The sequence below is a fragment of the Acanthopagrus latus genome, chromosome 8 (assembly GCF_904848185.1).
Source record: "Acanthopagrus latus isolate v.2019 chromosome 8, fAcaLat1.1, whole genome shotgun sequence".
Lineage (NCBI taxonomy): Eukaryota > Metazoa > Chordata > Actinopteri > Spariformes > Sparidae > Acanthopagrus > Acanthopagrus latus.
In genome coordinates, this window is record NC_051046.1 from 7,400,304 (window position 1) to 7,427,946 (window position 27,643).

A 27,643-nucleotide genomic window follows, 5' to 3' on the forward strand; every position below is an offset into this window, starting at 1 on the left:
GATCTCAGTTTAAATGCAACAGTTTAGTCCTCATTAAACATATAATTACACAGATATAGAAACTTAAAACTCGGACACATACGAGACATTGGGTTTGTTCAGTGGCAGGCGAGGAGCTATCACCCCAGGGCACGTCTAGAGTTTGGTCCAGTTTCACCAGATTAGTCGATGAGCCAAGATAGATTTAAATTCATGAACGTTAAATGTTAAGACAGGATGAGGACAATACTGCAGACAAAAACCTAAAACTAAAACTTTTAGACCTCCAAAACAGTCGGAGACACGAGTTTGCCCTTTGGCAAGCGGAGAAGTATCATTACTGACCATGTGCATAAAGGGTTTCATAGTTCTGTCTTGTTTCGGATTGGTGCAATTTGAGATAATACAATTGGCCCTTGTTTCTCCTACCATGAGAGCAAAAAATAAAAAAATAAATAAAAAACTGGACTCACATTCCTTGTACACATACTAGCACTGATTCTGATTCTGACACTGAACTTATCAGTCTCTTTGTAATACAAAACAATACCCTGAACTTTGTAGATGCCTACATTTGTTATTCTGATGCACTTATAAATACTGAAGCACTCAAACCTTGAGAACGTAGGACGGAGCTGTTCAACTGTGGCACTTAAACAACTTTATTCTTGCCCTTTGATAATTTAGTTAGTAGGCTAATTAGCCCATTTATTAGCAATGTCTGTTGCTCAGCACAACATATTTATTCACATCTTTACTAGAATCCAACTGTCTACTGCTAAGATTTAAATGGTGCATTTTTCTGTACTACATGTACTATAAATATATAAAGTATACCAACAAGACCATATAGACCAATAGAGGCTGTGTGTGTTTGATATAGCTGAGCCTACAAGTTCTTTGTTCAGTCTCCATGTGAATAAAATGAGCCTGATGATGCAGCCTTTAACTTACGTTCTTGAATCACATACATCCATGCATTCCTTCTTCTGTTTTTCTTCATATCTCATAATACATCACACTTTGATCCTTGTCTGCCTGCTCATCCCTCCATCCAAAGCCATTAAAAATATGTATGCTCTATCTTCCTTCTATATAATTTATTTGGGAGTTTGTAACTAAAAAGCATTGTAGTAAGTAATACATTACTCTACGCAGACAATAACATTGTGACATAATAGATTACTTTAAAATGAAAGTAAAACGTAATATGTGATATGTTGCATTTTGAAAGTAACTTGCCCAACATTGCATATATATATGATATAAACAATGACCTATATATTTTCAACTGTACCATTATTTGTTACTCTGTACATATGTATATAATATATTCTGGTAGAAAGTACATTTCTTGTCTACATTTTTTTTTTTTGCTTTTGTTGTTCTATTGTTGCTGTTGTTCTGTTTATTATTACTGCTGTTGTTGTTATTATTATTATATCTTATTTTATTATTGTTCTGCATACTCTTGACTTTGAATGGCAACAGCTGTAAAGCAAGCAAGAAAGTATGTCCGATTCTGGTATTGACACAAACCCACTGGACCGGTCCGACTGGTACTCGTGCAGTACCGTTCATGTCCAGAGGGGGGCAGCAGTGCGCGTGACCGCGGACACACGCGGATGTAGAAGGCGAAGAGGAAGATGCCTTCATGAATCGATATCCTGGAATCGGGGCTGGCGCCGCCTCAGTTGGCACAGAAATGGTTCATTAATCTTCAACTTTACAAAACGACAACAACGTGCTGCTGAAGAGCCCGTCTGACTCTCACACCATCACTGGCGCACAACTGAAATCAGGTTCGGAGCTCAAACTAGATGCAGGAATGAAAAGTTTATCATCTAACCTTTAAATTGACGCTGAACTTTGACGGAACGTGAATGTAGAAGCTTGTGTCGGCGGTGTTGTTTGTCACAGACATTTAAATAATAGTACAATTCTTAGTTTGTTAATCTGTTAAATTAAAAATAACCGTGAATTATATCGTGTTTGCGGTGAGGTTTAATAGCTTTTCTTAACATATCTGTATGCTAGCTTGAGTTAAATGTGTGATCTTAACACGTTGCCAATTCTTTAACTTGGTTGGCTTCTCAAGTGAGTTGGGTAATAATGAATTAGCATGACCTTAACATGACTCTACCAGCTCACAACAACAAGGGCACACACAGTGTTTGGGGTTGTCATGTGAGAAGAATAAGTCATGTGAGCCAAGACAAGTTGTCTCACTTTCATTCTTCTTCTTTTTTTTTTTTTCTCTTCCTCTGCAGCCTCTCCTGTCAAATCCAGCCAATCCACTGAAGAGCCCTGAAAGCAGCTGCTATGCTGGGCAGGACAGCCCTGAGCCTGGGTGTTACTGCCCACCGCCTCGGTAAAAATGTCACTTTCTACATCAACGAGGTGGCATCTCCAGTCTCACGGTCTCAGACCCCAACCTCTGAGCAACACAGACCTCTGATGCTGATGTTGCCTTGGATGGGTTCGCGTCCCCAAGCTGTGGCCAAGTATTGTGAAATCTACTTCCGCACTGGCTTCGATGTGCTTGTCGTGGAGACCGAGGTAAGGACAATGTGAAGATGTGACCCAGATATTTGCATAATGTTGAATACGGTCAGTGGTTTTGTCTTGTTTTTAAAATGCATACATACGTGCATATTATTTTGGTCATATCACATGCAGCACATCTGAGATGTATTTATGTCTTCGCTCAGATATGACCTTTCTGTTGAGGCCATTCACACTCGTGCTTAGTGTCAACAGACTTCTACCCTCAATCGGACCCCCATGCATACATTGACAACAGCAGATAACGCATTCCTCACGATCAGTAGTACAAAGGTTCAAATTGTTTTTGCTCTGTAGATTATGTGTAACTTGATGTCAAGCCTGAGGGAAAGTCAGCTCTTAACTTGGCCGTGCAGTGACAGACATGTGGGAAGGCATCTGTGGGTTCCAGTGATGGATGACTGGTGGCGTCAAGCCAAAGTATGCAATGATGTGCGAACAAAGACGGGGAAGGAGAAAAAAAGGGTGCGATGTAATGGATGTAAACATGGTTGTCAACAGTGTGGGTTTCAAACCTTTAAGAAAGTTTGACTTTGAAAATGGAGGTTTTATGGAGAAGGAAATTCAGCTTCCAGCCCATTTGGCAGAGCTGAGTAATACATGTATATGTTAATACGAGTTGAACAAGAGACCGTCTTGTGATGGGATCAAATCAGCTGTTCAACGTTCTGACCCATGACCTGTCATTGCAGCACAGTCACATGAGTAAAAATGTCTCCTTATCATGTACCTCCCCAGTTCTAGCTCCATTGCTTGGACCATGCCTGCTACTTACCTGTAAACCTTCATGACTGCATCATGACAGCTGTGATGCTATCCCACTGAAAAAAGTCTGTCCAAACAGACAAACACCTGCCAACACACTCAAAACTTCTTCTGTGATAGTTCCTTCTGCTGAAGATGTCTCCAGGACCACATATTGTCCTGATCACAAGTAAAAACATTATCAGTCGATGCCATTTTGGCCGGTAAATACATGTTTACACATTGTGTTGATCCACAAGGTTATAGTCATCGGTCTATAAGTAAACCATGTGTTACCTGCTTGATCCATATTTCCTCTTAAGTTGCTGACACTTGCATTTTGTCCCTAATCAGATTACAGCTATTATTCAATGCAGAATGAGTTGACCACACTGAACAAAATGAAGGAGTGTTAACTCACTGACGCTTTATAATCCTTTCCAGCTGAGGTTAGTGTGTTTGTTTTTATAAAGGCGGCAGTGGTGCACTGACTAGATCAGGGGTCACCAACCTTTTTGAAACTGAGCTACTTCAGGGGTACTGAGTCATACAAAGGGCTACTAGTTTGATACACGCTTCTGAAATAACAAATTTGCTCAGTTTGCTTTTAGTTATATATGATTATCAATGATAGTATGGATACTCATCTATGTGAAGACACTGATTGCGTTAATGATTTCTCACAATAATTATCAACAATGACTTAACAAGGTGGGAAACAGATAATATCAATACTCAGTTTTCATTTTTAGAACAGACCTGAGGGCTACTCATGTGGTCCTTGGGGGGCTGCCTGGTGCCTGAAGGCACCATGTTGGTGACCCCTGGTCTAGATAATGGGAAAGAGATTGTTTCAAGATTGGGTGGGAAAGTTCGGGGGCACCTAGTTGGGCTATGATATTGTCCGTCTGCATTCTGCGATGTTATTCCATCTTTAAACAGCCCAGTGACTTTTTGTCATCACCAAAGGCTGATAAGAAAATGACAGGTCTCTGTTTGTCTTGCTCAAGGTTCAAGATTTCCTGTGGCCTCGCTGGAGTCTGGATCGTGGAGGGACGCTGCTGGAATTGCTCCTGAGTGAACCCTTTGACTCCCGCCCCCTGCTTGTCCATGCCTTCTCTATTGGCGGCTTCACATTTTCTCAGCTGCTGGTGCATGTTTGCCAGGACGTGCAAAAATACGAGACGCTCACGCAGAGGATCAAGGGCCAAGTGTACGATAGCTTGGTGGTGGGCTCGCTGGAGACGATGGCCAAAGGTCAGTATTAACATGATTCAGCACAATTTTTATAACTTCAATTCATTAGTATTCAGCATGCACACAGGCAAAACATTTTAAGCGCAAATGATGAAAGTGCGGTTTTCTTCTCTCTGCCCAGGTCTTGGTAAGACCGTATTTCCTCGTTGGGAGACAGCGGTGAAACAACTGAGCCTGTTTTACTTCAGCGTGTTCAGACACCAAACGGTGGACTACTACAACACAGCCATCGATGCCTTTTGGAACACTCCCTTCACCGCTCCGGCACTGTTCTTCTTCTGCGAGAATGATCCCATGTCTGACCCCCGAGCTATGGAGGAAATTATTGACCATTTGCGTAATCGCGGGATGGACGTCACAGCGAAGAAGTGGGCCGATTCAACACACGCAGGTCACCTGAAGAGGCACCAACAAGAGTATCTGACAACCCTTGACATGTTCCTACACTCACTCCGGTTGGCCCCGCTGAAGGCCAAGATGTAATGTCCAACTTAATGACATAAGCTTGACTTAGCTTGTTTTTTATTTAACCTACAACATTTGTAAGCCTACAGTATGTTATTGCAGTGGTGATATTTAACTTTGGGAAAATCCAGTAATTCAGTTTTTGCACAAAATACGGTACTTAGTGCTGGGCGGTATACCGGTTCACACCGAACATCGGTGTATATTTTCATTATGATACGAATTTTTAATATACCCACATATTGGTGTATTTGATTACACAGGGTTCAGAATGCTACGCTGTGCCGGGAGACCAGACCCTTTTCAATTGCGCTTCTAAAAAGTCATGGTGCGACTGCGAGGCGTGGTGAGGGTAAACAGTAGTGCTCTGGTGTTACGTTAAGGTGAAGATGGCTGAGATAGACATAGCAGGTCATGACTCCATCCACGGATATCGAGATCTGGAGCAACTGGAAAGCCGCTGTTCCTGTAGCTGTCAGCTTGTTGTTGTAGCAACAATCTACTAACGGTCGCTTCTTTCAAATTAAAAGCCTCCCACTAGGAATCCAGTTCTAAACTTCAGTGGGGTGCAATGTAAAGCTCTTATTTTGAAGATAAATACGACCTGCTTCCTGTTAGCTAACGCGAGGTTCTCCGCTGCACTCTTCCTTTTAATAGCAGGGGTTAAACATCGGCGTGTGTTTGACAGAGGAGGCGTGAATAAGGGCCTCGGGTCTATAATTAAGTAAACCTATCAAGTGTTGGCATATTTGTTCTGATGCATATGTTGTACGTCACTGTTGACGCCCAACTTTGTGCTTCAAGTCACATCACATGTTAATGCCTACACCAGTGGCGGCTTTTTGGGAAAGAAGAAATATCAAACCTCCCTTTTAGACAGACAGGGCGGCAGAGTGCAGCCTTTACCTTACAGCAAATGTGCCGCCTTTTCTGTCTAAAAGGAGCCAGTAATTCCTCTCTCAACCAGTAGAAAATACTGTGGACAGCTGATTAGGCATGAAAAGAAAAATATCGTCATATACTGTGAAACCGAAAAATACCATTATCTACATATTTTGTCATACCGCCCAGCACTAATGGTACTTGATGTTGATGGAGTAACGTTACACTCAGTTTTTAGTTCAGTTGCGTTTAGTTGCTAAAATGACTCAGGTGGGACATACTGAGAATACATCAAAGTGGACAGTAAAATGATCTTCACTGTCATGTTATTTTAGTGAGGTACGGATGAAGACTAATGACGCGATGTGGCTGCCTTTCTGCGTGTGCCTGACAACAGTTTTGAAGCCTCAGGGATTTAAACTTTGGAATCACAGTGACATCTGGTGGTGTTCACAACTTAAAGCAGCCCTTCAAGACTAGAGCCAGAAACACTAGAACGCTGGACAAGTTTCAGTGTCATTATTGAATCATGCTTTGGTTTACAAGCGCTGCAGCAAATGCACATGTTATTGCAGTAAAAATTATTATTCAATGCAAAGTGAGTATATCCTGACAGGGTTTGGGTTTCCTCATGTGTTTGTCAGGGGCCACACTACTGTTAGTGTACACTACACTAGGTGTAGTAGATTTAACTTTTTTTTCGTGCGGTTGATTATACTCTTATCTGAGGAAATGAAGTAACCGAATTGAGGATTTTATCAAGATAGTTATTGAAGTTGTACATTTACATCTTCCACACAGTCATTGTGACTGTGAAAATAATACCTCGCATGTTAACTTGTGAAACCTGCCAGTGAATTCTGCAGCGTTCAGACACTGTGCATGCACATACACAGGCTTTCAGTATGAAACAAAACATAAAACCAACAATAGGGCCCACTTCTTAGGACCACTACTTTTAATGGTCCACCAGTATGAACGAAACACCGTCTGATAGCAACACATCCACATCATATTACCTCTTGAGACAGACAACACAATGAGCCTCATTTGTAAGTGTGTACGAATGAATGGTGTTTTCACAAACTACCAAAGAATGAAGTAACTTGAAAACTGCTGCTGTCTCAGTAATTACCTTTGTTTAACCTTAACAATTGAAACAAATGTCAATTGATGGTGATTGTTGAACATGAAAATGTGCCTCTTATACTGCTGATAAAACTTTGTGTCTCATAACTTTGTGCAATTAAAATACATTTTTTTTTATTGATATTTACTTTAATGTGGTTTGTGAATAAATGTGAAGGCATCTTGTGTGAGGTGATTTCTTTTCAGTCTCCAAATTTCATTTAAAATTAGTCTCCACTTTGAAAGTAATAACAATATACACACACACAGTTAATTATTGGTAACTGCAGAAATGTAGAACAGATTCTGAAGAATCCACTGACTATTTTCTTTGGCAGCGATACTCTTTCATAGATACAAAGTGATTTGTCTTGGATTGGACTCAACCATGGTGGCAGGATAAGGAAATTCAAATTAAATCAGGAAACAAATTAAAGGACTATACGACAGGAGCTCATTAATGTGAGGATGTTCACGAGTACGGCGGTTCATGATTCCCCTGGTAATTAAAGTTCACCACGATCATCTCATCGTGGGTGTTTTTCGAACTCAGTCCTTGATAAAATCTCTAACTGACGCATTTGACTAGTCTATTTTCTGTAAGTAAAATGATTAGTCATTTGAGCTGAAGGTATTCTTTTTGAATAAACAAACGAGTGGGAGAGTGTCAGCTGATGAATGTGGGTCTTCCTCCGGGCCGGCAGGGGGCGGAACTGATCGACTTCCCGCGAGCGAATGCGAGACGTGCAGCCTCGAGACCGTTTCCGGTATGTTTCCAAGATGGCTGCCCACACATGTAAACATGCGACTTAATCTGGAAGCTACCCGTGTTCACGTTCAACACTTCCACGGCGCGTCTACACCTCACGGATTCGTGTGATACCGAATAGTTCGATAGTAACTTTCATTGCTGACTTGTTAACAAAGTAGGACTTCCGTTTGTGAGTTATTACCGAGCCTGCGAGGCTAACAGCAGCGAGCTAACGTTAGCGTTAGCCAGGCAGCAGACAGCCATGTCAGCGAACACCCTGTTTGTTCAGTGTCTACCAGCTACAGCCACAAATAAACAGTTGGAGGAGGTATTCTCTGAAATTGGCCCGGTAAAGCAATGCTTCGTGGTCAGAGAGAAAGGTGAGGTCGTCGCTGTCATTTTTTCCCCGCAGCGCACATGTAAATGCACATGTTAGCCTGAATGCCTTTTCTCAATTTGTTAATCAGGCACAGAGACATGTCGGGGCTTTGGTTATGTCACCTTTTCTATGGTGGAGGATGCACAACGAGCTCTGAAAGAAGTAAAAGAATACGACGGGAAAAGGCTTTCTCTGTCAGTGGCTAAGGGGAAATTAAAAGACAATAAAAAACCAGGTATGTACAAATTCATGTCCTGAAACGAGAAACTGACTGGGACAGCTCATAGGACATGTCAGCTTGATAACCTATACTCATGTCTTCCATTCAGCTCCAAAGCAGAAAGGCCTCAAGAAAAACCTCCTCAAAGCGAAACTCATCATAAGGAACCTCAGTTTTCAGGTACAGCACGATACACAATTGTTAAAAAGCATGCTGTGATCCGTTCTCTAAATTTCAGCTACAGATTCACTGTTGAAGTGATGCTTTTGCTATAACGCATTATATGTCCTGTGTTACAGTGCTCTGAAGATGATCTGAAGCAAGTTTGTGCGAAGTTTGGAGAAGTTCTTGAGGTCAAAATACCCCTTAAACCTGGTAAAGAATATAATGGCTTTAATTCTTACCGTGTGTAGAAATAAGCCACAAAATGTCATGTAGCCTTTCAGTAGGTTGGTTGGTTCTCATGTTTTTATTCTTTTTTCATTCTTTGTGCAGATGGGAAGATGCGAGGATTTGCGTTTGTCCTCTTTAAAACTGTGTATCAAGCAGGGACAGCACTCAAAGAATTAAACCTGAAGGAGATCAAAGGTCTGTGAAAGAGATGCTACACATTGCTTGTTCATGAGTGACACTCTTTATTGTCGTCATTGTTAGGTAAATGATTTTCTTTCTTATGTTATTGTTGACTGACAGGTCGGCAGGTAGCGGTGGACTGGGCTGTGCCTAAGGACCGGTATCTTGCCACACAGCAACCCTCAAGTGCAGGTAATTTTAACATCAATAGGGATGTTTTCTGTTTCATGATAGTCACCGAAAAAATACATCTGCCATGCAAACGCAGTCGTCATTCACACTGTTTTGTTTGCCGAATAGGAAATAAGAATACTGCGGAGGCAACTGCAAAACATTCAGACACAGAAAGTGATGAAGAAGAGGAAGAAGAAGAGAAGCCACAGGCTGCACCTGAGAAGAAAAAGTATGATCCTCAAATGTGAACACCTCTGTCAATATGCCACGAAGCATTAATATCAAGAGTAACGTCACTTTGTGTCACAACTTTCTACAGAGTCATCTCTAAACCAGCTGTGCAGCAGGTAGAGGAATCCCAATCAGATGATGAAGAGGAGAGCGAGGAACAAGACAGTGAAGAAGAAGAAGAAGAGGAGGAGGAGGATGGTGATGATGATGATGATGATGATGACATATCCCAGGAAGAAGAAGATGATAAAAGTAGCCTTGGTTCAAATGATGATCAAGATGAGAGTGTGGATGAGGATGAAGATGAGGATGAGGACGACGACGAAGAGGACAAAGCGGAGAAAGCAGGTTTGTTTTTGATCTTTTGGCTTGTTGTGGAAATATTCTCCTCTTTAAAATGTCATTATGAAACGGATGTTCTGCTTCTTTCATCTGTAGCTCAAAAGAAAGCCAGGAGAAGACTTCTTCCTTCAGATGTGAAAGATGGCAGAACACTTTTCATCAGGTCTGCTATTGTTTTCACTACTTAATCTTGAACCTGCCATCATTTAAATGACTGTGCCCCATTTCTCCATCATCAGATTCTCTTATTTTTTACTGTATCATCGTTTTTTTCTCATCTTACTCCTGTCTGATTTAGGAACCTGTCCTTTGACACGGAGGAAGAAGGTCTCGAGGAAGTTCTTCTGCGGTACGGGGAGCTTAACTATGTAAAGATCGTTGTCAACCCCGACACAGAACATTCAAAAGGTTGGTGGTGCTCTTATTGAAACATCCATCTCTCTGCTCATTGATAAAACCTACTGATTGACTCAATTTGTGTTTACTTTTAGGTTGTGCATTTGCTCAGTTTAAGACTAAAGAGGCTGCAGAAAAATGCATGGCTGCAGCAGAGAATGATTCAGAGGTAATATTCAAATTCACATGCATGCAGTTTTGAATAATTAACCATACATGTGTCCTGTATCTGCTTTATTTGATCGATGAGATGATGTTACTGCCGCCTTCTAACTTTTGGTCATTTGATGCAGAGTGGTGGCATCCGTGTAGATGGCAGGAAGCTGTTTGTTGTGGCAGCAGTGACCAGAGAAGATGCTGCCAAACTGAAAGTGGACAAGACCAAAGTAGAATCGGGCACCAGGAACTTGTACCTAGCCCGAGAGGGATGTGAGTAAACCATTTCATGTTATTCTTATCACGCTTCTTACCAGTGATCCGTACAGATTTGACTTAAATCATGACATCACACATGAAAACTGTGAACCAAGCTATCTCAATATGGGAGTAACAGTCAGAAAATGTACATCGTGGCAGTGTTCAGTTCCGATTATTGCTACAGCTCTCGTTTTTCTGCGATGGAAAGAGTGGAACACATACTACGTGTCTTAAAAAACATTCATGAAGTTTGCTTCCAATTTGAATTTATTGTGGGTTTTCTGAAAATGTGACCAAATCTGCTGGCTCAAAATATACATACAGTAACCTGAACAATCAACTTCGGTTATTATGGAAAGTTTAGTGAATCAAATTGTCTCTGTAGCGTGGCCCCTTAACTTCTTCTCAGTGATCATGAAAGACTTTGCTGGGCCCGTTTAATATGGCTTGTCTGATACACCCACTAACACTACCATGTGAAAATCTAAAGAGCTCAGCATTGATCTGAAAGAGCACATAATTGATTTGAACAAATCAGGGAAGTCACTTGGAGCCATTTCAAAGCAGTTACAGGTCGTAAGATCACTTGCACATAGTGTAACTGCCACGATCAGGAAAAAAAATGCAAATAATCACCTGCTGCTGAGAAAAATCTCCGAATTCCTTTCGATTTCTGCCAAAAGATCCCACTGAATCCTACAACCTGGACCTTTTTGAAAAAACATCACTGTGTGTTAATAGCTACTTTAGAAGGCCATTGCCTGTCTTGTGAAGTTCCTGTTAGAATATTGAAATAGAAATATTGAAACATCTCAGTCTGGTCTGATACCTTATGGTATTCTCTTCCGACTGCATCACTCAGTGGTCCGAGCTGGAACTAAGGCTGCAGAGGGCGTGCCTGAAGCAGACATGATCAAAAGAACAAGAGTGAGTTTCTTTTTAATCCACCATAATTATTTTTTAGTTTATCTACTCAAATCATCTCTTAAATTACTACTATGTTGACGTGTATTTTTGGTGTCATACATTTCCCTTAGTTTGAGGAACTAAAGAGGGCCAAGCTTCGGGACATGAACGTGTATGTGTCAAAGACCCGTCTGTGTATCCATAACCTGCCAAAGTCAGTGGACAATAAAAAACTCAGAGCACTGTGCCTGGAAGCAGTCAAAGACCAGAAAGGAGTCCGCATCACAGAGGTGAGAAACAAAATGGCCTAGTGGTAGACATTTATTTAATTTATCATTATCATTTTAACATTATCATTACCATTCGTTAGAGACCATTAAAAAAACATACCTAGTTTAGTAGTTTTTATGAATATAAGGTTGACATAGAATTAAAAACTTAGTGCCTGTCAGCCCAGCAGGGGGTGCTGTTGTCGTTCTTATTCATGTGGTTTGTGTGTGACTCCTGTTTCTCCTTTAAGTGCCGAGTGATGTATGATAAGAAGCCAGTGAAGGGTCAGGTGACGGGAACATCGTTAGGTTACGGCTTTGTCCAGTTCCAGGACCATGATCATGCTCTCGGCACACTCCGTCACCTCAACAACAACCCCACCATCTTTGGCCCGCACAAGGTACATTTTTTGCAACAGATTACTAAAGTGCTGAAATCATTACCAGCATGTTTTTGCTGTGTTGCCACTGAATTATGTAGACATAAAAGTGTGGTGTGTATTTGGTTTGGCACACTTTATTCTAAACACAAACATTAACATATTTTTTTCTGGTCCACTACCAGTTTTGTGTCACTGAAGCATAACCTTGTATTTCATGTCACCCTGCAGAGACCTATTGTTGAGTTCTCCCTGGAGGATTTAAAGAAACTAAAAATGAAAGAAGAGAGACAACAAAAAAATAAGGTTTGTATCACTTTGTGTGATGGTTACACCTTTCCCATTCATATTATGAAAGGCTTTTTTTCATGAATGGAAAGTAATCACGTGCGTATGTCTGCAGGAGCTTGCAAGAAATCAGTATAAAGGAGGAGCGATACCTCGGTCACAGACGGCTAGAGATGGAAAAGGACCCTGGAAAGGTGGAAATGAAGCACCGTCCTCCTCATTGCAGGCAGGAAAGGAGAGAGGTGTGAAAATATTATTTCTGTCATTAAGTTCTTTTCGTCTTTGTCCTGTTGAGAGAACAAGTTAGGCGGTTTGACATGATTATCTAATGCAGATGGGCTTGGATTGGTTGCATTTACCCTGGACCACTTTTGATAGGTGATGGGAAAACACCTGCCCGGATACATGCTGGTCCACATGTGTGTGCTGTTCTGACTATAAGACTATATTCTCCTTTCCATTTCTTTGTTTTATTAGTTCCTCCTCAACAGCAGAAGAAAGACAAACGCTATTCTGGCTTCATGACCAACCCTGAGGTCGAGCACATAGATTTGGAGCACGGAAAGAAACGGAGGAAGGTTCTAGCTTTTCCCTCCCATAGGGGACCCAAGATCAGGTACAGTTTGTTATTATATTTACTGATCTCTTGTTTAGCAAATCACTGTGTATCACTTAATACTTAAGCAGATAAATGTTGACAGCAAATCATTACATCAACATTTTGAGGATATGGGAACATGTAAAAGAGTTGAAGGTTGCAAGAACATTTGAAAATTTGCTTCTTTAATACATAAACTTTTGAAAACCCTTAGCTCTACTGTGCTGGATCACTTTTTAAAATTTTATCTGAACAAATGAACTCGGGCTTGGTCAATTTTCTGTTACACTTCTGGCCCTATGTTTGCTGATCTGCCTCACCTGGAATTGTTATCCGTTATTGTAATTGTTATTCATTATTGTTATATTAGCTGACTGATAGTAGCTCAAGCTCCAGGTACATTTCACTCCAGTGACTAGAATTTTAAAGTAGTTTACCCAACTCGGGTAAATCAAGTAACATGTTTTGATCTGTCAAGTATGACCAGCCCTTTTATAACTTGAATACACTTGAACTTTTGTCTTTTGCAGAATGCGTGACAAAGGAAAGCAAAAGGCTCCACCACCTAAACAAGCAAAGCCTGGATTCAACAGGAAAGAGCGTCAAAGACGACAGATGGAAAAGCCCACACAGACCAGAAACCAGGTTAAAATATACTCTGTGTTCTTATTTATAAGCTTGGGTCGGCTTCACAAAACATTGTGTGTGCTGAGGAGTAGCTGCACAGTTTCAATGATATTAGAAACTACAAAAAACTTCTAGACTCATTTCTGCACCAAAAAAACTCCAGTATAGGTGATTCTCACTTAAAGAGGTCATATAATTCTTTTTGTATTTTTGCCTTTCTTTTATTGTATTATGTAGCATTTATGTGCTACAGAATACTGTACAGCAGCCATGAGATCACCAGCTGTAAAGGCGTTATTTTGGATCACACTACCTTGCTTAGCATAACCTGCGGTACTCTGCCTCTGATTGGCTACACCAAGCCAATTTAAGTAATATGCATGTGCAACTCTCCACAAAGACTGAGCAGAGGTGCAATGTCTCTCCGGAGCGCTCAAGACACAGTGTCTAAAGGGTGCTACAGCAATGCACTAAATGACTTTTTATTAAAGTATGTAAACGTATTCTACTAGGACCCCTAAATAAAAGTATGAACCTGAAAATTAGCACAATATAACCTCTTTAAAAGAAACAATATTAAAACTGCCTGCTGCCAGCAGTCTGGTCTCACACCTGCAGAGGTTTAACATATTCAACACTGCAAAGAGTAAAATGTTTTTCAGAAGATTGGCAGTGCTTTGGCGCCACCTACAGAATTAGTTATTTTGAACATTTTCCAAAAATGCTTTTCAGCAAGGCATTAAAAAAAAATCATATGATAGATGTTTCTTTTGCCTGGGTCATTTATTCTCTTTTAGAAATATTTTTAGCAGAGGCAGATTTTCTCAGCCAAAATTAACTTGTTTATTTTCTGATTTTGGCCCATATTTGGACTGATAAGAGTTTGCAGTGCAGAAATACCAAATATGTTTATGAGACGATATAAGAGACAGTGTATCCATCAAAAAGCTTGTCAGCCAGAGAGTACAACCTAGTTTATTTTTTAACTGTAAAATGTCCAGCGTCTCAATCAGACAAAAAAAAAAGAGCCTCAGATCAAAGCTCTGTTCTTGAATGTTTAGATCATAATAATCAACATGGGCTTATACTATATATTGTTATGTCATCTTTTAAATCTCTTCAATGCCACCCTACAGTGTATTTTGGTATTTTTAAGATATTTCAGATATCTCTGAGTTCTTTCCTGCCAACATTGATGAACAACACTGTTTGACAAATATTCTTTAGCCAAATAACTTAATTTTGTGCTTAAAATCACTGAATTTATGCTGTTGCTAATGTGGATAATGAGTACAGTAGAATCTGTCATACGTCATCCTCCAATAGGGGTTACAAAGGAGCGTGGCTCCTTTAAGAAACATGGCAGTGTGTAGTGTGTGAGTGGTCGAGCAAGAGAAGGAGAGAAAGCCCTAGAGGTGCTTTCAGTGTTGGCGACCCGAGCAGGAGGAAAAGTTTAGCAGAGAAGTTGTCTAGTGGCAGCAGATGTACAGCACAGATTCAATACACCTGAACAACTTCTTACAGTGTAGCTAATGCATTGGAGTTCACCAGTATGCTACATGTAGTTACACAGGAACAAGGTGGGAGGTTGGGGAATAAGGGTTTATTAATCTGAGAACCTGAGCAGAATTTGTATCAAGTGTCAAGTACTTTTTGAAGTAAACCACACACAACTCTTGGTTTTTGAATCAAGATCCTGTTGGTTGGACGCCCATTTTCTTAAATCTCATGACTGTCTATTATTTTGTTGTGTTTTTAGAATGTTAAAATGGCAAAGAAGCCTTCCAAGAACAGGGATCGGGACCGCTTTGACAACCTGGTGGAGCAGTACAAGAAGAAACTGACGAGTAACTGCAACACCAACATGAAGAGAAACAAGTGGTTTGATAGTTAAAGTTGTGTGTGTGTGTGTGTGGTTGTGTATGTGTGAGAGAAAAAATTTGGTTGAGTTGTTGTTGAGAGGTTTTGCGTAAGGAGAGTGGTCTTCATAAATGTGTTTGTACAGTATATGATGCCCTCTTCAATTCCTTCATCCTGTCCCTGTGTTTCTGTAATCCATGTTCATGTTTGTTTTTTACTATTAACAGAAAAAACTGACTGATGTAAGGATAGTTTTATTTTTCATGTACATGGCTTTTTATGAAACAAAATTAAATCCCCTTTGAATTTGTGTCTTATTGTAAATCTTTACATTATTATAATAAATCCCTGTTTGTTGGATTCACAGATGAGTCTGTTCATTATGACAGCTCCTGTTTTTTTTTTTTTTTGTTAACAGGAGTTAATCATAAGCTGATAGTTCTGGATAAACACTTCCCACTCATGAACCCTGAATGTACAAGTGTAGCAGTTTAGCCTGGTCACCGTGTCTTTTTCATGTCATTACACAACACTGACTCACTTGTATATTACAAAGAAATATTTTTATTAAATATAACCCAGCAGTTATAAAAAAAATAGCATCAATTGTACAAAAATACACAAAACATCATCCTCAGACATAAATAGCATTGAAAGAGCTGGTGACATTGCAGTGAAATAAATATTGCCCTTTGCTCTTCCGGTGCTACAACTGTTACTCTTGGCAAGTTTCTATCTGATTTTCTGGAATTCCCTCCAGCTGCATTGATCCCGACACAGTCGATTCATGACAGAATTTGGATTTAGATCAACATTCTTCAGTTCTTCAACAGCAGTGTGTAAAAATAGGTTACCTTTAAGCAGGTGATTTATCTTAAAGCATGGACAGTTTGCATTAACATCTCTTTTCCTGCAAACATCCTGATCAAGTTTTTTGTAACAAGTTTCCAAAATACATATTCCTGAATACAATATATAAATAAATACATGTCTGTATAAATAAGTGCATGTTCAAGAATACATTTCCTTCACAACACGTTGCAAAAGTGCGACTTGACAAATCCTGTCCGAAAATCAGGCCGACAACTTACAAGTATTGGTTGTACTGTCCATTTTTTCAGCAAGTCTCAAGATGATCCAGATTTTTCAGCAGCAGATTGAGGAACTCCTTCACCCTCATGAGAGCCTCGATGCTCACAGTGTGGATGAACTCCTTCTTGCTCTGTAGCTCTTGCAGCGGGCCCGGCACTGAAGGCTTTGGCCGCTGCTCAGTGCAGTGCCCCTGCCTCCACTGATCCAGGTATCCAGTCAGTGAAGAGATGTCGTACTTGACCTGCGAGACCCCGTCGAGGTCGTCTGAGATCAGGCTGTTGTAGCCCTCCAAGACCATCACTATGGATGAGGGTCCATCCAGATCATCAGCCCGAGGGCTGACTGGAAAGCCCAGTGGAGCCTGCAGCACGAGATCAAGAGAGCGATCACGACCCGGTCAAAAACACACCCAACTTCTGTAAACACTTCAGATTGCCAGCATGAAGCAGAAATGTTACCTGGAAGTCCCTGTTCAGCCTGACCAACAGCTGTTCAGCCATCCATTTCACTTTGGATTTCATCTTCACCACTTCCACCGGCACAGGCGCAGCTGTAACTGCACTTAAAAGTTGCAGCAAAGAAAGGAGGAGAGCCAGAGTGTAGTCCATATTTGTAGTACTTCCTTGCAGGATTTAAAATAACACTGGTAACCCTAGGAGAAGAGAGTCATTGATTTTACAGGTTATTCTTCCCTTAAGCATTGCAATTACCCTTCTCTCACTTGTGTCATCTTAAATAGAGAGCATGAATGAGCTCATATCTGCAACTCATCATTATATATATATACACACAAGCTTTCTTCCAGTAAATTACTCAGCATGTTTGGTTACCGAAACAAATATTTGTGATAGAGACACCTGTGAATTTCTGGCTGTGTAACAGGTACAAAGATCACTGACTTTGGCTTACGTGATTGTTCTCAACCCCCGTCTTTTTTTCCCCCTCAAAATCTCTGCGACAAATGAACTGAAGCTGAAGCTCATTAAACACCCCCTGGAATTTTCTTTAAAAACAACACCTCGACCGCTTCCCACGGATACATCCAACAGATAAATCCAGATCTCAAACATCAAAAAAAAGAGAAGCCGCCGACTGCTCAACAGACGGATGCACCGATGAACGGAGAAAGTGAAAACAAACACAGAAGGTGCAACAAAGGTAGAAGAAGAGCTGAAGCCCAAAGCAACAAGACGGAGAGGCGAGTTGACCTTACCTTCGCTGGTGTCTGACTGTATGCCACTGTTGGGCTCCATCAGGATATCTTATAGTGGAGCACTGTTGACTCATCTCTTACTCACCTCTCTCTCTCTGACCCCCTGTTTCCCCTCCACCGTCCACCCCCTCACTTACCTCTCTCCATCTCATACCCCCTTAATCCCCTGGTGGTACCTCAGGGGATGGGACGCAAGTTGAATATGAAGCACATTTATGGTAACTGCTTTGTGACATGACATGTTGAGTCATAAGGCACACAAAACAAGCTGATTGCAGTGAGAAAGTGTCTCCCCCCGTCTAGACACCCCTGGACTCTCATGGCGGCTGCTTAACAACTTCACTGGAGCAGCGGGCAGGTTGATTATTGCTTATTTTTTTAAAAGTGGGTAAAGTGCTGCTTTTTGACATAGCGCATCCAAAATTGCACAACATCTGAAAATCCCAGTGGAATCAGAACACTGATGGGCAATAATCACATCAGTGTTTCTAATTTTTGTGACTTCCATGAGCGTGTTTGCAGTGTTTACCATATATGTCGTATCCTGTCCTAACACTGGCTTACCTTCACTGCTTGTTCTAAACATTGCCTAATGCAGCCATGTGCCAAGATCAGTTACGTCAGTATTTATCTAGGATGTACCATCACACAGTGTTTCAGAAAACGCTGTACAGTAGCAGGAAGCAGAGAAGCGAAACAATACAAATATGATAGTAAAAGTACAACAGAAAAAACAAGAGGGCAGTGACGTGACAGAGACAGTCCCAGAAGGAATTTATTGTTGCTTCTTACAAATAAAACATGACACAGTTTTTTTCCTCCTAACAGACGAGCAGCATTTCTTTAAGATATGATTGTGTCACTGGGTATCAATTATCAGGGCAAAGAATAGCTGCAAGTTCAAATAATCAATACGTTTTTGTTGACTACCAGCCAAATGTACAGCGTCTGACTCACAGGTTAAACATTTACGCACACGCTTCACACGTATACTATTTGAGTATTACGGGGCTCCAGTGCATCATGACAGCAGCTGAGAGGAAAAATGCTGTCCAAACCAACGTCTCAGAAAATGATCCTGCTTAATCTTTTCAGAAGTTCGGTTTAATAGATTTGAAGTGAGATTCTCGATGAGCTTCTTCTCACACCATGCATTCACAGGGTGAGCGCTCACCACCCAAAACGTCCTTCAAATGTCCTGAGTGAAGTTCTGAATTAAGGCTTAGAGGTGCAACATGTAAGATTTTTGAAGAAATTGTACTTTTCAATAAAATAATCAACATGATGCAAAAAAATTAAAGGTTCTGTTTTTAATGTCTTGTATTTACTGTATATATATTGTGCTGCAGATGTATCTTCTGCAGTTAGCATGCTAACCGGCTAGCTATCCTGGTCCAAAGCGCTTGTCACCAAAACTCCTCTGCTGCCCTGATCTCCCATTCGTGATCGCTAGCTGCATGGCTAACTGCGCTAACTAGCTAACAGGTGGCCAATTCTTGCATATTGCACCTGAACAACAAAAACATTTCATTTAACAAGATCGAAACTAGATGTTTCTCATGAAGTCTGCGTGTTTACAGATGTGTCAGCCACAAGTCAAGCGCACAATTCCCTGCTTCTTCCTTATTCATTCTTGCCAAATGGTCTCATTTGCTGTAATTCAGTACTCTTCTTGGAAGAGCATTTTGAAATCTATGTACTTTTCCACACGGAGAAGCACGCGTCTGTTGTTGCTGCACAGGGAGTTGAGTGACTGTGCTGAGCAAGTTTCTGTTTCTCAGAAACAGAAAGAGGTCAGAGAGTCCAATATTCTGTGTCGAAGAGGCAGAACTGCATCCACAGGGAAAAAAAACACAGGACCATTATGGTCATTTCACTTTTCTCCCCTTACAGTAACTTACAGTAAAGGCTGCAAAATAATCCATGCACGTGCTCCACACATGTATGAGGTCTCATAAAACTATGAAAACAGCCATTGCCACACTTTAGGCAAAGTAAACAGAAGTGTGATAGAGTCTTAAAATTGCTGGGAAAAAGACAAACGATAGGTCATATTTCTGGGAAGAAACGTAAACGGGTGAGTGTTCCTCTGGAAGCAAATATGTTAATGAAATAATAGGATGGATCATTTCCAAATAATGTTCGAAGTTTGATCAGAGCTGTTCTCTGTAGGTGTAGTCAGCTCTCTTGGCAGTGACAGAGCAGGTTTCGTCGCACGCAGAAAATAAGTTGCAGACATCTGGGATGAATAACAGCAGCCTGTCGCAACAACTATTTTTAAATCAGTGTTTTGGCTGCCAGTATGTGACGTCTCAGTACACAGGAAACATTATTAGATATTGTAGAGCGTCATTTTAGAGTAGGTTAATGATTTTCCCACTAATTATATCTTGCTGCTAATCTGTGAATAAACAGGGCTGTCATGGTTTATATTTATATTTCAGATGCATCAGTGGGATCTGTGGTGTTACCACTTTGACCTTATCACAATCTTTACGCCTGTTTTCACTTGGTTCAGCAGAAAGCTTCACGTAGAAAGGATGAGTCAATGGTATTTCCTCTTTGCCAGACAGAGTTGTTCATTTATGAATGGGTTATTTAGCCTACGGTTGTCTGCATGCACTAATTATTTCCAAACGGCAAAGATACACATTTGCACTTTGTGGCTACATTAGAAACCAAATGTGTGATATGCAGCTCGGTGGGTCCAGAGTCTAATGGCCCTGTGATCATGGAGGATCAATCAAGACTGTATTCCTGCAGCACAAGAAGTCTCCTCCTGGTGTATGACAGAAGGACGCTGCAAGGCTTCATTAATAATTCATGAGGGTTTTGTGTCACATGACTTATGGGAGCATATGAGTCACAACCTCAGAAGAAGTGTATGCGCCCCCTTTATCAAACAGCACTTGCACACACAATAGTGCAGAATCCATTAACCCTTCACAGTTTGGGCAAGCTTTGTAATTATTTTAACAGTTGCCATGTAAAAGGCTACTGTCCTCTTCCTCTACCAACACTGGCTCAGCCATGTTAACAGGCTTACACAGTATCAGATTACTTGTCCAGATGTGGCATTGAATCCAGGAATTCCACTCAGCAGGACTTGCCCGGGTGAGTCACAAGAATGACGGGAATTCGTTGTTAGCGATCCTTCATGTGCTGCCATTCAGCCTGATGTGTTGTTTTCAACCCCAGACGCTCAAGTGACGTGAGCACCATAAAACTGGGCTGCAAAGACCTGAATCAGCTTTTCTTTGCGGGGTGCATCAGAGTGAGTCGCAGCTCTGTTAGAAGTCTAGTCACAGAAAATAATAACTTTAACGGAGTGTTAATCAGTACTGGCTGCACATTTTTTGTAGACAACAAAACTGACCTATTGTACAGAGGATTAAAGGACTAAAAGTGTTGAGACACATGAGTGAATTCATGAGAACTATAACTGCTGACATGTTATGCAAGGTCCCAAATATTTTAGAGTTTGGCTGGCTGCTGCCCTTTCCCACCAGCATATTATCAAGAGGCTTCATATTCCTGCGAATGTTCAATAAAACATGCAAAGGAGACTTACAGCAATCCCCATTTCAGCCCGTCACATCCCTGCAGTGGAAAAGTTTTAGCCAAAAAACTGAAACTTACTGTAATTAAACCCTCTGCAGAGATCTTTGTTTGGAAATGAACATCACTGGAGATACGTTTATACAAGTCTATTTTGAAGGCATACAATGAATGCATTATTGTGTAGATCTTATAGGATACCATACACTTATTGGTGTACAATTACACTCTGTAATTTAAGTTCAACAACACAGTCCTACAACTGTGAGTGTGCTGTGAGGAGTAGGACTGTCAACATTGATCCAGCTGTTATGAGGGTGGGTAGATGTGTGGGAGGTGACCGTGAGGACACTGAAAAAAAATCAATAAAAGTGGGAGATTATCAGAATTATTTTTTAGATTATATTGACAGTATTTGTTTTTTTCGAGGGATTTACTGATGGGGTTGGGTCTCAGTAATGTCTGTTAAACTCAATAGAACATGGAGAGAAGTCAGAGTGATCCGTCGCCACGGTGCAGCGCCCATGGGGGTTCGGCTCCTTTCTCAAGGGCAACTCTGCAGTTTCCCCCCCGAGGTGAACCCGATCCCCCAAGGTAGCCAAGCCCCTGTGTGTCTGAGCTAATGTCCCACTGCAATACATTGGGATGGTGCAGTGCAATTGCTACACTTTTCAAGGATATCCCTGTCCATGTAATATAAAGAAAGATGGTACCACAGCCACCTTTAAACTGAAACTTTAACTGAAACTGAAACCATCAGAAAAACAGTCCGATCAGAAAGGATCAAAAAGTCCGTCCCAGTCCTCTCGGAAATGTGCCAGGGAATTTAAATCTCAAGGGGACCCCCATTTTTTGACTTGATTTTGCCAAATACGATTCCATTATCACTGTCTGTTTTCCTCTCAGCCACATATGGTGGGAACAGCCTGCCAGCACCTCAAGCTGCTACAAGGAACTTCAATTTGTTGTTGATTCTGGCGACCCCTGTGGACAAAAGCGGTAAGAGCACCATTACCTCGTGTCTAAAGATCTTGATCTGGTTGCATGAGTAGGATCACAAACTGTTACATGTTTTAGTGCCGCACCGCTAGACATCAGAGCAGCTTCTTTCCGGCTGTGAGACCCCTCAATTCATCCTCAGCACTCTGCCATTCACAATTATTTTAATTCTATGACTTAGCCAACCTGGATAAGTTAAAATATGACTCAGTGACAGAGAGAATATCTATTATGAAATAGCCAGTCCAGTTGATTATGTAGGTCATAATAAGACGTGGTTGAAAATGGTTAATTCTTAAGTTCAAAGTTCCTTTAGTACATTTACGTAAACTAGAGGTAGCTTATGGCTTTCAGCAAGAGTAGAGCACGAGTTGTTAGAGTTGTGGAGCTTTATTTAATGCTGTTATCATTTATATATAATCTTAAATATAGTTAATCTGTCATTAACACTGACAGCAACCTCAGGGAACACCGGTTCTGTGCAGTGTGCACATTTTTTGCTCCCCAATGTACTTTATCGTCTTATCCTTCTATTTAGTCCTGCTCATTTGAATTGTTCCTCAATTTTGACTAAATGTTAGATGTTTAATGGACATAAAATCTTCAAAGAAGAATGCCCAATCCACAAAGACAAGCCAGGCTGGATGACATGGTCAAAGTCGAGTCGGATTTGTGAGCTTTGTGAAATATGGCCAGAGTTTGAACATAGCTCCGAAATATGGGGGGCAGCATATCACCAGAGTAACCAGCAACTGCTGCTCTCTGCTTGTTGTCCTCGGCTGTAGCACCATTTGGTAATTAGCACATGGCTAATCCTCACAATGCACAGAGATAAATATGACAACTCAAATCTGTCCTGCAGAGTTGTGAAAAAGAAAGAGTTAGTATTGGCTGGACCCTGTAACTTACACTGAAAAGTGCAAAAAGTGATTACAGAGACCAATAGCCCTTTCAATTCACATATGGGCATGTCGGTGTTGTTATGAGATTGATTTGAATAAAACATGAACTTCTCTTTTAATACTAATAACAATTAAATACAGATAACAAAGTTTTTTTTTCTTTTTTTAAAGAATATGTGATAAACAAAATATTTTGCAATGTTTTCCATTGGTAATTGATTCCAGGTTTTTGCTTGTTTGTTGGTTTAATGGCCCTGTAAGAGTCAAACAAACAGCTTCTGTGCAGACTTTTTTTTTTTTCTTTTTTTTTTTCCCCCAGTTTCATGATACCAAGGATGTGATGAAAGCTCCTGTGGTGGAGGGAATTTTACTGAAAGGGAAAATCCAAATTCCATTCCTCTTGTGAGTGGGAGCACGGACATTGTACGGTTGAGGAAATGTACCAAAAGAAAAGGCTATTTGATGGCAATGTGAAGTGCCAAAAATGTTTAAAACATGTGGATATTTGTCATTTAGATAGGACTTATTTTAGGTGGCTAAAATACATCTTGCTGTTGGTACAGCTTCAGCTCTACAAAGCCCTCCTTCCTGCACACTGCTTCTCCACACCAGCAGTCTACTACAACCCCACATCAACCGCTTTAAATTTGTAGGTTAGGTTCAATTTCAAAAAGTCTCCTCAATCTCCCTAATTGTTGCAACATTTAATTTGTAAGATATGGCCAGAATTTAAACTCTTTGCTAGCTGGCTATCAGCCCTGCTGGGAAAAAAAAACAGCATAGACCAGCATCGAAACACAATATATGCTGGTCTTGCTGGTGACCAGATTTGACTTGTCTGGTGACCAGTGTTGGGGAGACGTAAATTACATAAAATTACATAAAACACATAGCTAAACTACAATTTGCTGTAACTTGCTGATAGTTAAACTACATTGATATTTTGTGCTGCATCAAGTAATTCAACTATTTTTGGGTCATTTTTTGTAGTTTAACTACTCAATTTACAAACTACAATTATGACCAACAACATGAAATATTTTTTTATTAAAAAAAAACTATATAACATAAATTAACTTTTATTTTTCTTTGAAAAAAAGGCATGAATCATGTCTTGACATGCCAAGCCAACACTGCCTCTGATTGGCTCACCCTGGCAGCACTCAAATTCTTCACAGAGTGGGCGGGACTTTGTGCCAAGGAAGGCAGAGCTCATATGGCACAATCACGTCATGGACGTTGTTGATATTTCCATTCTCCACACATATGTCATTCTGAACAGTGAAGGTCAAAAAAACCAGATGAAGAAAAAAAAAAAAAACAGTTAGGGAAAACACATCTGAGTGCAAGTGGAAAAACATGTGCTGGAAACAGATTACAAGAAAACGTCACCGCCATCATCAAGATAAAAAGCAAGCGAGTGGATCAAACGAACCAGAGCAAGAGTCAGAATTGGTTTTCGAGAGAATGGATGAAGAATGGTTTAATCATGTCTGTGTGTGTGTGTGCGTGAGTGTTTTACTGGAAACAAAATCGCACAACTGCTGTGAAGAAATGGTGAAACAAGTGGTTCACACATGTTTATTGGTCTTGCATTTATCCGGCTTTGCATGATACCAAAGAACCTCTTGGCAGAGGAAACGCCTGTTGTTGCCCGAATGACTAATAAATAGGAAATGACAAATTTCTGCGTTAAGTGTTTTTATTGAATTGAGCCGTGCTCACAGGAGATGTTACATTTCCTCCATTAATGCCTAAGAACTTGGGACAACTCGGTTACAGACATGTCACAACCTCCATGTTTTTTAAATGTGCAACCCCCCGATTCCAAAGAAGTTTGGACGCTGTGTTTACAGACAACAGTGTTCCGTAATGACCCTGAGCTTACGTAGTAATATCCTTTATACAATCATGTGATCATCGTTCCTCGTGAATGACTGGATACTGCCACCTGTTACCAACTAACCCAAAGGCCTGTGGAAAGTTCCAAACAGGTGTTTTTGGAGCATTTTCACAAGTTTCCTAGCATTTTGTTACTCCTGTCCCTTCTTGTTCGAGACGTGTTGCTGGCATCAAATTCGAAATAAACAACATGCAAAAATTACAGATGTTGACGAGGTGAAACAGTAAATATAGAGTACGTCTATAGGTACATATAGTGTATAAGTGTCGACAAAAGTGATTAGCAGATGATCACATTTTGTTTATTTGTGTTTTACAAAGCGTCCAAACTTCTTTCTCTGGAATGTCAGTTGTATGACCCTCCCAGCAGCCAGACACATGTATAAAAACATGCATAAGCATATCGTGTGACACATGAACTTTTTTTTTTGCAATGCTGCCACCTTCTGGAGAAACCAGGTGGTGCTTCGGGCGCACACATGCAGATTTGGACTGATGGTTTCCAGGCAAACCAAATTATCAGGGAATGATTTACATCTTGGATAAAAGTTAAAAACAGGCGCTTCGTTCGGAAGGAAACCGCAGCACTGCAGCACTGTGGTAAACCAGAACATCAGGACTAACAGCAGGTATGATTTTATAATCTGGGTCATTATTCATTTATCACAAAAATATCTATTCAATCCATGCAAACCTTTGTGTTGAATTGGAAAGTCAAACTGTTTCACAAGTGTCTGCACTCTGAAGAAAAAAAGAAGAAGAAGGGCCTCACTGAATCAACTGAATCCACGTGTCTGGATTTTATGGAAATCCTCCTGGTTGTAAAAGGTTCCCCGCAGATGCTTTTTGGGGTAAGGGCTTCCTGGATTGCCATTTGACAGCAAGCCCAGACCGCAAAAAGACCTGAAAGGAACGACAGCGCTCTGCTGAGATCGTGGCCACGATCACACACAGGTGGGGTCCAGCACCTGAAACACACAGTTACAGATCCATGAATCCATGAGACCGAACGTAAATGAGAGAAACAAAATGAGACACATAAGAGACAATCGCCTTTTTCATGTAATGTTTTTTTTCTTTCTTCTTCTGCTGGACTAAGGACTTTTAAATCTGACACCCAGACGTTGAGCCCTGAAGAAGAACAGTGATGACGTAGTGATCACCATCATTTTATTTTCTGCTGCTGCATTGGCTGGTTTAGATTGTACGACTGAGAACTGGTAAGTGAACCCACTACAACATTTTGTTGCAGTAGCAAAAGTGGAGAAACTGACAGTGTAACCTGTTCCTGCCGGCTGTAAACCCATAAACATTTACTATCGATTTCACAAGGGGGAAAAAAGCTAACATGAGGTTTTTTTTTTTTTTTTTTTGCACGCAGAGGTTTTCATGTAAACGCGTCCAGTTGGATGTGAAGACACTAATAACGCCGCTTTTAAAAAGTAAAGTGTCATGAACAGGTCAGCTCACGCCTCTATGTCCTGACGTCATCTGAATGTTTGTTCTTCTTCCTTTCCCGTTAGGATTCCTCAATTTAAAGATCATTTTTAACACGCTCAAACGGACGAAGTGAACAAATCAATGCTTTTGATCTGAAATGAACAATTGCACAGATCTGATCATGTCTCTGATCTCAGCTTGTTTTATATTTATTTATTTAAAATTCTGTCTGATCCTGTGTTCAAGGAGAGAACATGCAGATGTTGAGGTCGTTGATCATTTTTTTGGGCTCGCTCTGTCAGTATTGGTGACCACCAATTCACCAGAAAGCAAAAACTGAGCGGGAAAAGTAAATTCCAAAGACTGTACCAGAAGAAACCCCATAAACCCGACCCCATAAGCATTTCCATCAATAAAACCGACAGATGTGGGGAATTACAGCTGCAACCTTTGTGAAATATTCGTTTCTATGCAGCTTCTTAAATTCCTCTCTGTGAGCTCACACTACAGACAGCCATTGACTGACAACGTGGTGTAACGTCAACTACAGCAATAAAAAGTCAAGAAAAAACACCTTGACTGACATATTTGAGTTCTCTCCCAACAAAGGGAATCTGGAGCACATCTGGATGACACTGAAAATGTCCCAGAGCCTGCTGGAGCCTTTCAGGAGTTCCTGCTAGAAGGACGAGGAATGACGTAGTGTGTGTGACTTAGAAGAAGAGGAGGGGAGAAAAACATTTTTTAAAAAAAGAAAAAGAAAAGGATGAGAATATGAGTACGTCGTGAAGCTGTGTATCGAATTAGGGTTGGGACCAAAGCTATAGAGGGGAAATCTGGATTTCAGGTGTCCAGGTGTCAAATGTGGACCTGCTCTTTCTGTGGAGCACAAGTTGGTGTAAAGGCACGATGGTGCGTGGACACACTACGTTTATTATTATGTTTTTTTTTACAAAAGCAACATCATCATCACATCTTACACCAAATACACCTTTCACCCAGCTGAAGAGGTGAGCTGACACTGTCTCCAACGCACAAGGCGAGAGGCGCCGGGCGGCAGAAAAAACTTCCACGAAATAATAATGATAATAAAAAAAAAAGGTGAA

General features: G+C 40.7%; 3 protein-coding genes across 4 annotated transcripts; 2 read left to right on the forward strand and 1 right to left on the reverse strand.

The window, feature by feature from the left end:
- The first annotated feature begins 1,429 nt into the window (after positions 1–1,429).
- On the forward strand, positions 1,430–7,206 carry si:dkey-5i3.5 (uncharacterized protein LOC565091 homolog). The gene is made up of 4 exons (XM_037108382.1): positions 1,430–1,781; positions 2,250–2,538; positions 4,299–4,545; positions 4,667–7,206. The coding sequence occupies exons 2-4, from the start codon at positions 2,302–2,304 to the stop codon at positions 5,026–5,028; spliced, it is 846 nt and encodes a 281-aa protein (XP_036964277.1). The 5' UTR covers positions 1,430–1,781; positions 2,250–2,301; the 3' UTR covers positions 5,029–7,206.
- Positions 7,207–7,776: 570 nt separating this feature from the next.
- On the forward strand, positions 7,777–15,795 carry rbm28 (RNA binding motif protein 28). The gene is made up of 20 exons (XM_037108098.1): positions 7,777–8,151; positions 8,239–8,385; positions 8,480–8,550; positions 8,670–8,745; positions 8,866–8,958; positions 9,064–9,135; positions 9,244–9,346; positions 9,437–9,696; positions 9,787–9,853; positions 9,989–10,098; positions 10,182–10,255; positions 10,380–10,515; positions 11,366–11,430; positions 11,541–11,699; positions 11,930–12,079; positions 12,290–12,364; positions 12,462–12,588; positions 12,824–12,962; positions 13,475–13,589; positions 15,331–15,795. The coding sequence occupies exons 1-20, from the start codon at positions 8,034–8,036 to the stop codon at positions 15,463–15,465; spliced, it is 2,292 nt and encodes a 763-aa protein (XP_036963993.1). The 5' UTR covers positions 7,777–8,033; the 3' UTR covers positions 15,466–15,795.
- A 180-nt stretch (positions 15,796–15,975) lies between these two features.
- Positions 15,976–18,358, reverse strand: LOC119024894 (leptin-like). 2 transcript variants are annotated; one of them, XM_037108100.1, is made up of 3 exons: positions 17,737–18,358; positions 16,982–17,175; positions 15,976–16,884 (listed from the first exon to the last, which is right to left on the reverse strand). In XM_037108100.1, the coding sequence occupies exons 2-3, from the start codon at positions 17,129–17,131 to the stop codon at positions 16,549–16,551; spliced, it is 486 nt and encodes a 161-aa protein (XP_036963995.1). In that variant the 5' UTR covers positions 17,132–17,175; positions 17,737–18,358; the 3' UTR covers positions 15,976–16,548. The 2 variants fall into 2 exon arrangements, with proteins under 2 accessions (XP_036963995.1, XP_036963994.1); XM_037108099.1 differs by having other exon boundaries at positions 16,982–18,355.
- Positions 18,359–27,643: the final 9,285 nt, after the last annotated feature.

Excerpts from the sequence above, each read along its gene's own strand:
- LOC119024894 (XM_037108100.1), bottom strand. The coding sequence starts at position 17,131 with ATGGACTACACTCTGGCTCTCCTCCTTTCTTTGCTGCAACTTTTAAGT. Across the intron at positions 16,885-16,981 it reads GGCTGAACAGGGACTTCCAG|GCTCCACTGGGCTTTCCAGT; the intron begins GTAACATTTCTG and ends CTCGTGCTGCAG.
- si:dkey-5i3.5 (XM_037108382.1), top strand. The coding sequence starts at position 2,302 with ATGCTGGGCAGGACAGCCCTGAGCCTGGGTGTTACTGCCCACCGCCTC. Across the intron at positions 2,539-4,298 it reads TGCTTGTCGTGGAGACCGAG|GTTCAAGATTTCCTGTGGCC; the intron begins GTAAGGACAATG and ends GTCTTGCTCAAG. Across the intron at positions 4,546-4,666 it reads GCTGGAGACGATGGCCAAAG|GTCTTGGTAAGACCGTATTT; the intron begins GTCAGTATTAAC and ends CTCTCTGCCCAG.
- rbm28 (XM_037108098.1), top strand. The coding sequence starts at position 8,034 with ATGTCAGCGAACACCCTGTTTGTTCAGTGTCTACCAGCTACAGCCACA. Across the intron at positions 8,152-8,238 it reads CTTCGTGGTCAGAGAGAAAG|GCACAGAGACATGTCGGGGC; the intron begins GTGAGGTCGTCG and ends TTTGTTAATCAG. Across the intron at positions 9,854-9,988 it reads GGCAGAACACTTTTCATCAG|GAACCTGTCCTTTGACACGG; the intron begins GTCTGCTATTGT and ends TGTCTGATTTAG.